At 47.1% G+C, this 16,049-nt stretch overlaps 1 protein-coding gene across 6 annotated transcripts in view; it reads left to right on the plus strand.

Annotated features, from left to right (window-relative positions):
• Positions 1–15,109, plus strand: part of ARHGAP32 (Rho GTPase activating protein 32) — a 205,249-nt gene extending 190,140 nt beyond the window's left edge. For all 6 annotated transcript variants that reach the window (XM_027532620.1, XM_027532623.1, XM_027532618.1 and 3 more), the window contains 5 exons: positions 424–569; positions 3,289–3,360; positions 5,409–6,284; positions 6,955–7,928; positions 9,133–15,109. In XM_027532620.1, the coding sequence (XP_027388421.1) occupies positions 424–569; positions 3,289–3,360; positions 5,409–6,284; positions 6,955–7,928; positions 9,133–11,391 (4,327 nt within the window). In that variant the 3' untranslated portion in view covers positions 11,392–15,109. The remainder of the gene's footprint in view (positions 1–423; positions 570–3,288; positions 3,361–5,408; positions 6,285–6,954; positions 7,929–9,132) is intronic.
• The last annotated feature ends 940 nt before the right edge of the window (positions 15,110–16,049 follow it).

A 16,049-nucleotide genomic window follows, 5' to 3' on the forward strand; every position in this document is an offset into this window, starting at 1 on the left:
TTCAGTATATATTAGTTACTTTTCTTAGTGCTTTGCTTATTTGGGGGCTTAATTCTCTTTACACACACCTAGAATCATTTTCTTCAACTCTATTTTATTTTTGGAGATTTAGTATTTCCTCTTCCTAAATATGTCTTATTCTCACTTTTTTCACAGATAGTGAGATTAGCTCTCAATATGAAAATCTGGTTAAGTTATCTTTGTGAGACTAATTACAACTGTTAACACGCGTGCATTTAATCTCCATTTCCTGCTTCAGCGGCGCTCGGCCGTACTGTGCGGCGCGCGCTCTGTGGAAGGCGGGTGTTGCCTGTGTCCGCCGCGCCTCTGCAGGCTGCTTGCCTCTTTCCGTCATTTGTTCATCTTCAGTGAGTAAAGGTAGCCTCTTGGATGCCTTAATGCGGACCATTTTCTCTCTCCTAGGAGGAGGCCTCAAAATAAAATGAAAAAATCTCCCGTGGGGAGCTGGCGTTCCTTTTTCAACTTGGGGAAATCGTCCTCTGTTTCTAAACGGAAGTTGCAGCGTAATGAGAGTGAGCCCTCCGAGATGAAAGCCATGGCTCTGAAAGGTGAGTGTTCACGCCTTCCCTTCCCTCTGCGCCCAGGAGCGGCTGCATGGGGGCTGCACCTCCCGTCCTGGCACACAGCTCTTCTCTTACCAGGACATACACTCAGCACGCTGTTGTCACAGGCGCCAACAGTGTGTGTCCTTGTGCTGTTTTGTGTGAACTGTCTTCTACCAGTGCTTTATCCCCAGATACATAGTATATATAAGTGCATAGAAGTTCCCAGTTTCTTTGAACTATACAGATTATATATAGGGTCAGTGTGTTTAAAAATTCATAACATACTTGTAATATAGTTTGTATATGGTTGGTAATAAAAAGTAACTGCTGTGGTATTTAAACTTATTAATCTTATATATTTACAGATTTTTCACAAAATGACAAAATCAGGTTTTGACATGTCTGTCAGAGTTTTAAATCTTATAACCAAAGAAAGGTGTCTTTTTCCTAGATGATACGTTGAAGTGAGAGTATCTTACTGGATAGATAAATCTATTTCTGTGTTTTTGAAAGTACTGCTCTTTTAAAAATCATTTAAATCTACTGCTATTAACAGGTTCTGAATCTGTTAGTGCTTACTTCTCAGGCAATGCTAGAAATACAGTGTTTGATTCATTTAATTCATCATTCTTTCATTTTGCAGTCATGTACTAAGTATGGGCTAGATATTTTGATAGCAGCCTCTACAGAAAGAAAAGAAAATTAAGACACTGCTCCCAACCTTCATGTCTTACTTGGGACATACGCGTGTAAGAAAATAAATTTCATGCAGAATCATAGCTATTGAAATTGAGGCTTATGTGAGGCATTTATGGCAGGAGTGGTCAATTCCTATGGGAGAGAGGTGGGTGGTCAGGAAATAGAACCTGTGACTCGGGTTTTGAAGGATAAGTAGGGATTCACCTGACCAACAAGGGACCGAGAAAGGTGTTTCGGGAAGTGGTAGCAGAGTGTGTGTTGGCGTGTGGAGCAGGAAGCATGAAGAATGTTCGGGTGGGATGGTACGCACAGGGGTTCAGTTCTCAGGGGCCCAAGGTGCTTGCCTGGGGTGTGGTTTTGTCCTGCATTCCTTGGGTATCACCGAATAGCTGCAGCATGTAACATGATCAGGTTTGGGTTTAAGAAGAATGACTTTGGCAGCAATGTGGGTAATGTCTAGGAAGAGGGTAAGCCTGGAGTCTGGACAGTAAGTCAGGAGACAGTTATAGCTGTGCAGGCAGGAAACGAAGAGCATCTGCAATAAGCAGTGGCTGTGGGAGTGGGAAATAGATTTGAGAGGTATTTATGAGGCAGAATCAACAGGGTGGGCAGAAAAATGGTTGAGAAAGATGCGAAAGGTAATTGTCAGGTGTTGATTAAATGGTCAGGGAGTGGCTATCATCACTGAAGAGAGTAGTGAGTTTGGGAAGAAAAATGACGTGTTAATTTTGGACGTAGTGAGTTGGACCTGCCCAAAAGATGATGAGTACTAGGGACCTGGAATTCAATAAAGGACTTTAATCTGACTGGAAATACAGATTTGAAACTCGTCAGCAAACCAAGGGTGAGAACCCTAGGGATATTTTTTTATGGCCAAAGGAGAGCCTGCTGAGTGAGAGAAGTAGGTTGGAGGCTGAATCCTGGAGAAAAGCAGTGTTTAGAGGGTGGAGGAAGCAGAGCTATCACGAAGGAGAGTGAGAAGAAATGGTCCCTCAGCAGGGACAGAAGACACGGTGGTTGTTGTGCAGTCACTAAGTCGTATTCGACTCTTTGCGACCCCATGGACTGCATGTTGGCGTGGACTGCAGCAAGCCAGGCTTCCCTGTCCTTCACCATCTCCCAGAGTTTGTTCAAACTCATGTGCATTGAGTCGGTGATACCATCCGACCATCTCATCCTCTGTGATCCCCTTTTCCTCGTGCCGTCAGTCTTTCCCAGCAGCAGGATCTTTTCCAGTGAGTCGGCTCTTCACGTCAGGTGGCCAAAGTACTGGAGCTTCAGCTTTAGCATCAGTCCTTCCAATGAGTATTCATGAAGGAAGGGCTTTATAGGGAAATGTCAGCAGCATTGAGCTCTGCTAAGAGATTGAAAGAGGATGAGGATATTTCACAAATAAATTCAACACTTGTAATTAATTAAATGACCTCTGTTAGTTTCCTAGGGCTACCATAGCAAATTGTCACCAACTGAGACAGATTGGCTAAAAACAACAGGAATTCATTTCCTCACAGTTCTGGAGGCTAAAAACTGAAATCCAGGTGTCAGAGGGCCATGTTCCCTCTGAAGGATCCAGAGAATCCTTCCTGGCCTCTCCCAGCTTTGGGGACACCTGTGTTCCTGGCTGGTGGTGGTACCACTCCAGTCTCTGCTCTGTCTTCACATGGCTTCTCCTCTGTCTCTCTGCAGCTTCTCTTGTTAAAAGGATACCAGTCATTGGATTTAGGGCTCACTCTAAATTCAGTACAAGATCATCTCAAGATATACCAGTCTTTAGGAAATATAAAAGCAAGTTTTAAAATTCATCTCTATTCTGAAGTTTATTATTTTTCTAGAAAAGAGATTTTTCACATAGGAAACCACTTGAGATGAGTACAACACATTATATAAAATGCAAAATTGAATACAGTTGTAAAAATCTAATCATTCTTGAAAGTTTAAATACATGTACAGAAAAACACTGTCCTGTTTCACTGCATATGTAAGAGTGAATAAAACACCACGTTGTTTGGTTTTGATTCTGCAGGTGGCAGGGCAGAAGGCACCCTCCGCTCAGCTAAAAGTGAAGAGTCTCTTACTTCTCTCCATGCAGCTGATGGTAAGACTAAAGCATCAGTTGTTTTATTCTAGAATATATTTCATTAAAAGATATACTGCTTAATAAATAGGCTGTAGATTATAATTTCCTAAAAATACTAGTTGTTGTTGTTCAGTCACTACGTCATGTCCAACTTTTTGCAACCCCATGGACTGTAGTCCATCAGGCTCCTCTGTCCATGGGCTTTCCCAGGCAAGAATACTGGAGTGGGTTTTCATTTCCTTCTCCAGGGGATCTTCCTGACCCAAGGATCGAACTCATGTGTCCTGTATTAGCAGACAGGTTCTTAACCACTGAGCACCAGGGAAGCCTCAAAATACTGGTATCTACTTAGTATTGTCCATTGATGCTTTAATATGGTACTAGTCTTTAATTTCTTCACTTTTGACATGGTTGTGATTCAATTTATGTAAAAGTAGGTGAAGTGTTTTAAGTTAACCATTTATATTTATTAATGCCCAAAAAAGATGGTTTTAATAGTGTTTCTTTAAATTTCAAAATGAGAGCACAGTGCTTGTCACAGAGTATGAAATTAAGCAGTATTGATGTTCAGATCAGTGACCTTTTGTCTTGCAAATTTAACGTAACTTTAAATCTCATATATCACTGGTTAGAGATAGCCCTCATTATCTGAGGATGATTTTCTACCAGGAGAAGGCAACTGAAAGTGAATCTGCTTAAAATGGGGACCAACATGTTATGGTTAATAGTACAAAAAGATTAGATTGCAACTTGGACAAAACTAAAAATGTTGAAAATAACTTTTTAAGCTTCCATTTAGTGTAAGTCGGGTTACAGTTGCAGTTCTGTACTAACTTCCAGAATGAACAAAGGTTACATCGGTGCTGACCTGGAAGGAGGCAGAACTTCTTTGACAAAAACAGGTAGCAGCAGATAGGACTTCCCCCACATCAAGACTGGATTGTGGGGGGGGATAGGGAAGAAGGCTTTGTTGCAGAAATGATTGAGAGCTGCATTGATTTCCTCCAGACTTCTCTTAATCCGTTGGTTTTCAAATTGTGCTCTTCTGAAGTTTCCCGGAGGTGTCCTCCTCCTGGTCAACTTTCTCATCCTCATTTATAACTTCTAACTGCCAGGTCCTCATTGACCCATGGCTGTACTTGGGATTCAACAAATCCCTGCCTTTCATGTCAGTGGGGTGTCTGCCATCTTCCTGATTTTCCGGGATTTTCCATTTCACTGCAGTTGAGAGTGGTTCTCAAAATAGTGCAGTGGACTGGCTAAGTGCTTATAGTAAGGTGAAAATAAAATTTGAGTAGGGATTAATTTTATAAGTGGTCAACACATTAGTGGATGTATTTGTGTTAAGACAATGTCTCTTTATGGTACTTCGTCACTATGGCTCATCACTGTAACAGAATAATGAGAATGAGATAGAGGACTTCTCTTACCAGTTGGATGTTTAGTAATATCATAAAATAAGGTAATACTATCATCACTCTTAAGGCTTCTGCCTGACAAACTTAAAGCCTGTTCTTGTTGAAGAAAAAAAATAAAATTATTTTTAAATATCTGAAAGGGATATATTACTAAATATAAAATTATACTTTACTAAATATAAATACTTTTTTTGAGAAGTTCAGTTTTGGGTATGAGGATATTTCCCCACAAAAACAAAAGAATAAAGCCAAAAAAAAAAAAAGGCCCTCTTTCTATTGCCTATCTGAAGTACCGTTTAAAGTGAGTAGTTGTACCTCACAAGTCATGTGTGAAGTCAGTGATAAAACAAGACAAAAAGAAGTGAAAAACTTGCCCAAAGTCACAAGAGTCCATGTTGCAATAGTAATAGAATCTAAGAGTTCCGAGTCCTCTTTCTTATGGAAACCATCCAGTGCATCCTGCCTCCAATGGTACCAAGTGAATCTGTTATTGAGCGTTTGCTTTGGGGGTTCCATCTGTGCTCCCCAAGAGACGGTTGCGTTTCCTTCCTGTATGTAGCGCATCTCTGCTGTACTAAGTAGCTGACTCATAGGGCACTGTGTGTCCTGGGACATTCATATTCTGACACTGCTACCCATTTTTGCCAGGTGACTCCAAGCTGTTCCGACCCAGAAGACCCAGATCTAGCAGTGATGCCCTGAGCGCCTCGTTTAATGGCGAGATGCTGGGGAACCGCTGCAACTCCTATGACAACCTGCCCCACGACAACGGAAGCGAGGAGGAAGTCGGGCTGTTGCACATTCCGGCTCTCGTGTCTCCGCACTCGGCTGAGGACGTTGACTTGAGCCCACCAGACATCGGAGTAGCCAGCCTGGATTTTGATCCGATGTCATTTCAGTGCAGTCCTCCTAAGCCTGAATCAGAATGTCTGGAGAGCGGGGCTTCCTTCTTAGACTCCTTGGGCTACTCCAAGGATAAACAGAGTACCGATAAGAAGGATATGGAAACAGGCGGTAGCCAGTCACAGACTCCAGGAAGCACTGCAAGTTCTGAACCTGTGTCTCCTCTTCAGGAGAAGCTGAGTCCATTCTTCACCCTGGACTTGAGCCCCACTGAAGAGAAAGCATCGAAGCCATCCTCGTTCACCGAAAAGGTTGTCTATGCTTTCTCTCCAAAGATCGGACGGAAGATAAGCAAATCACCCTCTCTGAACATATCCGAGCCCATTTCAGTGACCCTTCCCGCCCGGGTGTCAGAAGTCATCAGCCCCGTCGCAACCACGGCAGCTCAGAACGCACCTTCTGCAGCCTGGAACAAAAGTAGCGAAGAAAGTGATGTCATAAATAGATCCCCCACCCAGGTAGTAAAGAGAAAAGCAAACGAGAGAGAGGCCCAGGAAGGGTGTGAGTGTGAAGCCCAGCCCCCGGACCAGGGGGCTGCCGCAGACGTAGGCTCACCAGGGAAGGAGGAGCCTGCCTCAAGCAGTCAGAGTAAGGCTGTGCCTTCTGGACAGACTCAGACAGGTACCATTTGTTTTCCTCCATTCTTGCTTTAAGCTAAGAGGGATCTTCCACCAACTGTGCCTTTTAGGAGAGAAGTTTACTCCACAGCTAGCCTTTTATCAAAGAGAATGTTTTTTCTAGGTGGTGCTGATGGCTCAAAGCCCTAAATTAAAGTCAACCAAAACATCCCCCAAAGGGCCAGCGGTCCTACTTCAGATCTTGATAAAGTCCCCTTGTCCAATCAGAATTCCTGGATAATTTTTGCACAGCTTCATAGCTCTTGATTCTGTTTTCTCTTCTGATAAAATTATCTGTATTATAGCCTTACACATTAACTAGCCAGCCTACACCATCAAATGTAAAAAGTATTCTTAATAACATTCTGCAAGCACTTGAAGCTTGTTTTCTAAGCAATCTTTCCTGAGCCGGATGAGGGACTGGCTCCCTGCCTCGCCCATCTCTGTAGCAACCCAGGAGGAGATTGCAGTCTTAAACACTCTGGTTTAGTTTTCCTTCTGAACCAGATGTGTTTTCTGCAGTGTTTGCATGTGGGATAGAAGATTGCGGATGGCCATTTTGAAATACGGAAGGCACTTTTTTTTTTTAGTGATCAAATAGGGGAATGTTTGGCTTTCCATGTAGGATAACACAAGCTACCTTTTCACTTTCTTTTTTCCTAATTTCCCCCCAGGAGCAGACACACATGACCCCCCTCAGGATTCCGTTCCTGTAAGCTCAGTCTCTCTTATCCCACCGCCACCGCCTCCGAAAAACGCGGCACGCCTGCTGGCGCTGGCGTTGGCAGAGTCTGCACAGCAGGCCTCCACCCAGCCACTGAAGAGACCAGGCACATCCCCGGCTGCCTGTGCACACTGTGGGGACGCGGCGGTGGCTGCAGCCGAGGACAGACCGCCTGCTCCCTACTCTAGCGTTACTCTCGAGAAAGCCTATTTCCAAACCGACAGGCCAGCAGAGCAGCCCCACCTCCAGAACAAGGGCCCTGGGCATGGTGACCAGCCAGTGCCAGACACAGCAGCTGCCGGGGACTATACCCATTCCAGCACCACTGACTCCACAGGGCAATCCCCCCCAGCAGACTTACCAGGCGATCAGCCACATCGAATCTATTTATCTGGGGACCCAGAGAAGGCCAGAGTCACTTCCGTTCCCTTGACAGACTCAAAGTCTGATGATCTCATCACTTTCCCTGAAGACCAGTCTGTGAAGACCAGTGTGCCGACCGTCTCCTTTGTGGACCACGGTCAGCTCCATTTCTACAGTGGAGATGAGCCTCCTTCTTACCTTGGTGCAAGCATGGATAAGCCCCATCACCCTTCAGAACTTCCAGACAGAAGTCCTGCCCCTTCTCATTTGCCTAGGGACAAAATCTGCCCTCCTTCCGAGTCCCCTGAAGAGAACACCAGCACAGCCCCCCTGGCATACATGACGCATGCTCCAGCAGCGGCCATAGCAAGTGCCAGCGAAGCCAGTTGGGACGTGGCGGAACAGCCCAGCGCAGTGGAGTATGTAACCGCCACCCTTCAGCGTGCTCAAAGAGCCAGCCGTCCCCTACCCCTACCTCCTTCCCAGAGACCTGCAGAGCAGCCCCCAGTCCTGGGGCAGGTACAGACCACAGCCAGTATAGGACTAACCAATCCCCATAAGGTAAGAAGTGGGGCGGGTCATTGGCATGCAGTGTTTTTCCAAAGGTGTGCCACTCTCCATCAGTGTGTGCCGTTACTATGAGTGAGATCTGACATCTCTTTTTAAGTCCTATGGCCTATTTCCATGAAACACTTCCTGGTTGAGATTGGGATCTGCCTTTATCTTGATGCTGGCTTTTCTCTGAAAAAGGAGCAGCTTCTCCATGGCTGTGGTTTAACTATACCCTCTCCCTCTACAAAGAGATTATAAGCTCAGGAGTCCACCTGGCCATTGGCTGTCAGAGTTGTGGGGTTTTCCCAGCTCCCTCACTGACTCAGTGTGACTCTGGGCAAGTTGTCCAACCATCTCTGCCAGGTTTTCACATGTGCATGACCAAAGTGCTGTAGTCTCAGGACATTTGGAAGACTTTATGTCTTACCAACTTTCTAGAAATATCAGAAATGACAGCGTCTTAGGACTTTTTGTTTTTTCAGCATTAGCCATCAGATTGTTAAATAGTCAAGCACCTATTTTGATGAGACAATGTTATATGCAGACTGTGAAGTTTTTTTGTCGTCGCCTTGGACTAAAAGGACTTCACTATCTAGTCCTCTATGGAAGATGCTATTTCCAGCCACTTGTTTGTCAAGGGCAGTATGTGTGCAGCCTTGCAGTGAGAACCATGTTTGTCCTCTGATGCCACAGACACACTGGAGTGGGAGGGAGAGGCGGAGGCTGTGTTGAACGCCACCTGGACATGTCCCTTCCTGTCCCTCCCTGGCCTGGGGGCTGAAAACTGCCCACTGGGTAGTGGGTGTCACTTCAAAACACTCTTCAGGTAGAATTAGCACTGCTTGTTTAACAGAATGTTCTTGGTGTTGAGACTGAGCTGCACAGATAAACCGGGCATGTGGTTTCAAGCCTAGTGGTCTTTTAAGCAAATCAGATCTGTCATGGTCCACTCCATCTCTTGAAAACCCATCCTAAATGAGAACAGCTCTCCAAAGATGGGCTGGCTGCCACACCAGGTGGCCAAACAGGCCTGCCTTCTTTTCCTGACTGTAGGGACAGGTAGGCCTCTGCCCTGTCCAGCACCTCTGCAAAGCTTGGGAAATTTCCAGCTGCTGCCCACATGGCCTCAGCTTGTGAGTTATGAATTCAGTAATGTTTGATTCCGTAGAGAGAAGCATTAAAAAACACTCACAGTACTATCATCTTTCAACAGGTTCAAGGAGCAGTTCCGGCTCCGGAGAGGCCGCCTGAACCCAGGGGCATGGGTGACCCTGCACCTGTCCTGGTTGGGGATGGCGGGGCCGCTGCACAGTGCCCAGCCTCCGCTCCAGCTCCCCAGCCCGTCCTTCCTGAAAAGGTGCGGGAAGGCGCCAGGGCACCCGCGCTGCACCTGCGCGCCGAGTCTGTGCCCGCGCACGCTTCCTGTGGCTTCCCCACCCCGGCGCCCCCCGCCAGGACCATGGAGAGCAGACTGGCCGCGGCCCTCCACTCGGGCAGCGCCGACGGGGCGGGCAGCGCCGGGTACCACTCCTTCGTTGCCGCTGCCTCCGCGGAAGAGGCCTTGCCTTTGCCCCTCCCTGTCCCACAAGCCAAGCACGGCCCTCTTAAGACTGCTTACCCCACGTTCGCCAGGCCCGACCTCACCACGGAGCCCTTCGGTCCAGAAAGCTGTCTGCATTTCAGTATGACCCCAAACTGCCAGTTCCGCCCCCAGAGCGTGCCACCCCATCACGGGAAAGCAGAGCCACACCCAGTGTATGCATCCAGGTCGGAGCCACCAGCCTCCACAGGCCCCCGGTACAACACGTACGTGGCCCCGGGGAGAAGCGTGTCTGGACACCACCCGAAGCTGTGTAGCCGGGCAGAGTATGTGTCCTCACTGAGCTCGTCCGTCAGGGGTGGCTGCTACCCCGAGGACATGCCGCCGTACCCCACCATCCGCCGGGTGCAATCTCTGCACGTGCCTCCGTCCTCCATGATCCGCTCTGTCCCCATCTCTAGGACAGAGGTGCCCCCAGATGAGGAGCCCGCCTACTGCCCACGACCCCTGTACCAGTATAAGCCATATCAGTCATCCCAGGCCCGCTCGGACTACCACGTCACTCAGCTGCAGCCTTACTTCGAGAATGGCCGGGTGCACTACCGGTACAGCCCCTACGCCAGCTCGGCCGGTTCCTACTACAGCCCCGACGGCGCTCTGTGCGACGTGGACGCCTACGGCACGGTGCAGCTGCGGCCCCTGCACCGCCTGCCCGGCCGCGACCTGGCCTTCCTCGCCCCGCGGCTGCAGGGCAAGAATGTGTACGCGTTCGCCGGGGGTGCGGCCTCGCGCCCCCGGCCCAGCGTGGCCAGCTACTTCCCGGCCAATGACCACAACGTGGTCCACATGCCCCCGGTGGCCGACGCGAAGCACGCATATGCCTCGTGGGACCTGGAGGACCTGGAGAAATACCGCCTGCAGTCCATCCGCAGGGAGAGCCGTGCGCGGCAGAAGGCCAAGGGGCCCGTCGTGTCCCAGTACGACAACATGAGCCCGGCCGGCGCACCGGACGACCTGGGCGGCATCTATGTCATCCACTTGCGCAGCAAGTCGGATCCTGGGAAAACTGGACTCCTCTCGGTGGCCGAGGGCAAGGAGGGGCGGCACCCAGCCAAGGCCCTGAGCCCCGAGGGGGAGGACCGCTTCTACCGGAAGCACGCAGAGCCGGAGCTGGAGCGCGCACCCCACCACCAGGGCGGGTACGGCAATGGGCAGCCGGAGAAGCCGTGCCTCCCCCAGAAGCAGAGCAGCATCAGGAACCGAAAGCTGCACGACGCGGGCTGCAGCCTCCCCGAGCATAGGCCGCATCAGGAAGCAAGCCATAGGCAGCTGTGTGACCCGAAGAACGGGCCCCCTTTCCCCCAGGGAGCTGGCCCGCTAGACTACGGGCCCAAAGGGCTTCCAGACCCTGCCGAGCCTGTCAGCTACCTTAACTCTGGAGGGAAATACGTGCCGTCAGGGCCGGAGTCTTTAAGACCGAGCCACAAAGAGGTGCGGCTCCCCAAGGAGCTGGAGCGGCCCCGGGCCCGGCAGCCTCCGGCTGCAGAGAAGCACCCCAGAGACTGCTACAAGGAGGAGGAGCACCTGTCGCAGTCCGCGCTCCCGCCCCCTAAGCCAGAGAGGAGTCACAGCCTCAAACTGCACCACCCTCAGAGCGCGGACAGGGACCCCGGCGTGCTGTACCACTACCACACCCACGGCAAGCGCCCGGGCCGGGGGACTGCCGGGCCGCAGTACGATAACCTGGAGGGCTACCACTCCCCGCCCCAGCACCAGCGAGGGGGCTTCGGAGCAGCAGCAATGGGCCCGTACATGCCCCCCGGCTTCCCCCATCCCCAGAGCAGGACATACGCCACAGCTCTGGGGCAGGGCGCCTTCCTGCCCACAGAGCTGGCCTTGCAGCCTCCTGAAACGCAGGTCCATGCAGAATGAGCCCCGGGAGCAATAGAGTTGACGCAGCCTCTGCTGGACAGTGGACTGTTCTATTTTTTTCAGTAACCAAAAAAAAAAAAAAAAGCTACAAACCGCCCCCCCAACCACCACATTAAAAAAATAAGAAGAAAAATCACCATCTTTTTCCCTCTTCCCAGCTTCATCACCACCTCTTCCACCTACAGACTGTTGTCATTTTTGTCATTTAAAGATTTGAACGATTGTGAAGCACTGTGTTGAAAATCTAGTAATTTGTTACAGACCGTACTTGCCACATAGGGCTGATTTGTAAGAGCCTGAGGACTGCCTTTAATGGAATTTGAGTTTGACCTCGTCCTTCCTAGCGTTTGCTGCGTCCTTCAGAGCAGCTGACACTCACTTCTTGAAGGTCTTATGTGCCCTGTCCTGTCCTGTCCCCACTTGCTTTCCCAGTAGCCACGGCCTTGCCCAGAGGGTCACCTGTTTTCTTTGTCAGGTCATACCCCCTGTCTTAGAAGGGGCTGTGTATTAAATTAGAGTGGGGAGAAACTTCTCCCTGAGCCTTCACATAAGACTATTATTGGATATTTAACAAATTATAACCCCCAAAAAGGAATAAGCATTTAATAGTCATTACAAAATGTCAGACCCATTAGATCCAGGCTGAACCATGCTCTTCTCCTGGTTGCTCCACACACTTCAGTGAACAGGCTTATCCCACTGCAGAGGGGTTTCGAAGTTACAATTAAAGAAACTTCTTAGGTGGAAGTCTGTGACCTTCGTTAGCACCAGAAAACTACATCAGTGGTTCTAAGCTGCTGCCTGTCTTCAGTTCTTTTTTTTTCTCAATAGTATTTGATAAATTGTGATCCTAGTGAAGCATTTCATACTATTTGTTTTCCTAAAGCAGTTTTTTTTTCCCCCTCATTTAAAAAACAATGAAAAACCAGCATGGTTTGCCTGGATAAACACACATAATGTCACATGATTGTAAATTTGCATATTAGTTTCTAAACCAGGTGTCCTGGGAATTCTTACAGTAGCTACAGGTTATTATTATCCGTTAGTAAACTGAGTGTTCCTGCAATAACACTTAGCACAGCCCATTTGACCTGCTGGAATTCTGGGCAGCAACCCTTAAGGTCCCAAGGAATTACCGTGTTGTGTCTTCCCTCTGTCCCTGGGTGATTGCAGTCTGAACTGTAATTGCCATCCACACCAGCATTTCAGGTTTAGTCTTCACAACACTGCAGACATGTTAAACATGTTCCATACCCAGGACTTTCTTTTGAAAGTTTGCATTCCATTCTCTCAACCCACCCCACCACGAACGCCAGACCAGAAGGCAGTCCTGTATTTATAAAACGAGTTGAGATAATCATGTCATTCCATAACTCTTAATAATACTTGATTTTTATACATTCACATGTTTTAAATGCTCAAGTTTGTAGAAGACACTAGGAGAATTCCATTCCATTTCCTGGATGGTTGCTGCTCTGGCTTTTTAAAACTTGGAACTAACGTTTATTTAGAGCAAAGAAAAATCTTTTAAGAGGCTAAATTGATGCTGCTATTATTGCTGTGAAATTGTATAAAGATTAGGATTCATGCCAGTTTTTTTAAATCTAAAAAATCATGTGCTTGCATTTTAAGGGTTTATATTTAGAAAAAGAAAATAAAGTTTTAAGAGCAACACATTTACTTATTAATATATGTGGAAATACTCTGTTAGGTGTTCTTTTGTTCCCCCGGAATTGATCGAAGAGATTCAATAAAGATCATGGAGGAAATCCTGAAATTATAGAAAAGGTCTGTGAAATTCAGGCCTCAGTACAGACCCACCTGGTCTGTAGTCACAGTGCTAGGGAGCCTGATAGGATACTTCCTTTTAGCACACACATCAGGAGCTCCGTGCAGGAATTTGCTCTTTGGTGAATATACAGCACTAATTTTTTTTTTCCAACCATTACCATCTTTTTGTCAGTAGGCGACCAATGGCCGCTTTGAAGGAAGACAAGCCATCTGAGCTCTCATAGGCAGCCCAGAGATTAGAGAGAGGAGCTGGTGTGGCCCCGAGACACAGATGGCTTTAGGAGCTGAGAGCCTAGAAAGATGTGGCTGAAGTCTGTGCAGTGTTCATATCTGTGGATTGGTCACACACACTGTTTACTCCTGAAACTAAGGTCTATTTTATAAACACTAAGGTTAATTCTTTAAAGCGGTTACTTTATTAATGTCCTATGAGATTGGAAATATCAGGTACATATTTTGAATACAGAAAAATGACTCAAATTCCTGGTGAAAGTGTGAAACGTGAACTCTGCAGTCTAGCGCTGTCTCACGAGTGTAGATGCAGCCTTAACTTCGGGTGCAGAGTTCCTGAGGGGCTTCGCGTGCATCCTTCCCTTCCTGGTTATCGCGGGTAGACGGCAGGTCACCGCGAGCCAGCTTACCTCAGCACAGCCACCTTGTTGGTATATGACGTCGCAGATTGAGCAACCAAGTGTCAGCACTTTTACTCTTTGACATGGAGCCTACGATCAAGTAAACGGAGCTGCCTTACTTGTGAAACCCAGAATTTTAATTCTGTTGGTATTTTCACAGCCATGTCTCCAGATTTTATCCTTTTTTGGCAAAATTCTGATGCCACAGCTTGGTTTGATTGAAATAAATATTCCCTGGATGTCTCGTCAGGGACTCTGCTGACAGCCCCAGAGATGCCGCCTCCTTTCAGTAGATTTCATCTGAGCCTTATCGACAGCTCACCATCTTCAGTTCCCTTCTAAAACCATGAAAGTCCTTGGGACGGTCCCAAAGACAAGGCCTGCACATTTATATAATGGCAAAGCATTTTTTAAAAGGGTCGGGTTGAAATAGCTAGGAATGATCCTGTAAAGAAGAGGGACCATTAATGTGAGCGGAGATAAACTAGGTCATTACCACACCTGAAGCAGCAATAGATGTATACAGTGTAAATTTGAAATCCGCCCTTTAGTTTAAAAAAAAGGAGCCTGCGAAGTCCATTTATCTGTTTCCAGCCCCGTCAGTCACCCATCCAATATGTTGGCAGAGTATCGTCTGAGCAGTGTGTGTAAGGAGTAATCATGAAAGCAAAAGTATGTCAGAAAGTTACTTCCAAATGGTTAGAGGCATGTGACTTTTAGTACTGTGTGTTAACGGAATGTCAGGAATGGTATATTTTAACTGTGTGCAAGATAATGTTGGTGTGCACAGAGGGTCTTTTTTTCCTTTTTTGATTAGTGCTGTTAGTGTTCAAAGAATAAAAATGGTTGTTTTACAGTTTAGATTCCAAGATAGCAAAATCTGATTTTTCAACCATGACCTGCATGAGAGAAGCATCCTAGGAAGTCTTAGCTCATACTTCTGAGTTCTTAACTTTAATTTATATAGTGTTTTTTTTTATGTTTTAATATTTTTGTGAACTGGTGTAAATTGTTAATGCATATAAGCTTGTGTATTTTTGTAAATAGTTTGTGATTTATTTCTTGACTCATATGTAAATATTTAGAGTCTCATTTCTTCAAAGCTTATTTGAAGCTGAGTTGTGGGTTTGGGGTTTTGTTCGTTTGTTCCTTTGTTTGTTTTGGTTGGGGTGGGGGGTGGGGAGAGAAGGGATTTTGTATTCTGATAATCCAGACGGAGATATCTTGTGGTTTAAAGCAAATGTCCCACTGAAAGCAATTCAAATATCAAGAAAATTATTTCAGGTTAAAACACACTTCCTGTGTACGTGTTTGCTTTCTAAACCTAATGTGAGTTATAACAAAGTAGATGGTAATCAGGGGTAATCGGGGCTATTCTGGCCAAAAGATGAGTGTTTGTATGACACAAATTCTTATACCAAAAAGGTACTTTATTTGAGGGAAGGGGTTTAATATCTCCTGTCAGTTTTTCCCCAGGGCAGACAGTCTCTTTGGAACTGCAGACCTTGGCCTGCGCTGCAGGGTCTGAGCAGACCTGCTGCTGGTCAGGCTGCCTGCAGGCATCTGTGCACTGGGCTGCCTTGGGGCTCCTAAGCTTAGGGTGCACAGGAGGGTGAACTAGCTTCTTAGGGTTCTCCAGAAGGGGGTTCTGTATACAGCCATATTTCTCAAGATTCCCACAAAGCATCCTGTGTACTTTGTGGAGTGAAATGACCAGACAAGAATCTCCTACACCTGTTTCCAGCTGGTGTGTGCGTAAAGATGAAGCATTCCAATGTGTCAAATGCGGTCAGTCACCCAGCTGCCAGATGGGGGTCCAGACGCATTCCTGTGCCAAAGTTCTCAAATGCTTCTATATCAACCAGAAAATTTTGAAGGAAAAAACAAACCCAGTAGCAAGCTATTGAAATTCTAGTTTTCCTACTAGGAATGATAAATTACAAATCACTCTTCATCCTAAAATATTAGGGCCTGTCACTTTTTTGCCAGTCATACAGAAGGAAAGTCACCTGTTGCATACAGGTGACCCTGGCGTCCCCACCATGTTCTGTCTACCTGCTACCACACTGCACACCGGAAGCAAGGTGTGACATCTGCTTCCAGTAAACACGCCCAGCCTGAACACATGTTCCCATGGAGACTGCTGCTCAGAGGGGATAAAAGACATAGATGACATCTCCACTGGGTCTTCCACTGTCCTTAATTTTCTGAAGTTCTCATTTCCATACCAACTAT

Source organism: Bos indicus x Bos taurus, chromosome 29, assembly GCF_003369695.1.
Source record: "Bos indicus x Bos taurus breed Angus x Brahman F1 hybrid chromosome 29, Bos_hybrid_MaternalHap_v2.0, whole genome shotgun sequence".
NCBI lineage: Eukaryota > Metazoa > Chordata > Mammalia > Artiodactyla > Bovidae > Bos > Bos indicus x Bos taurus.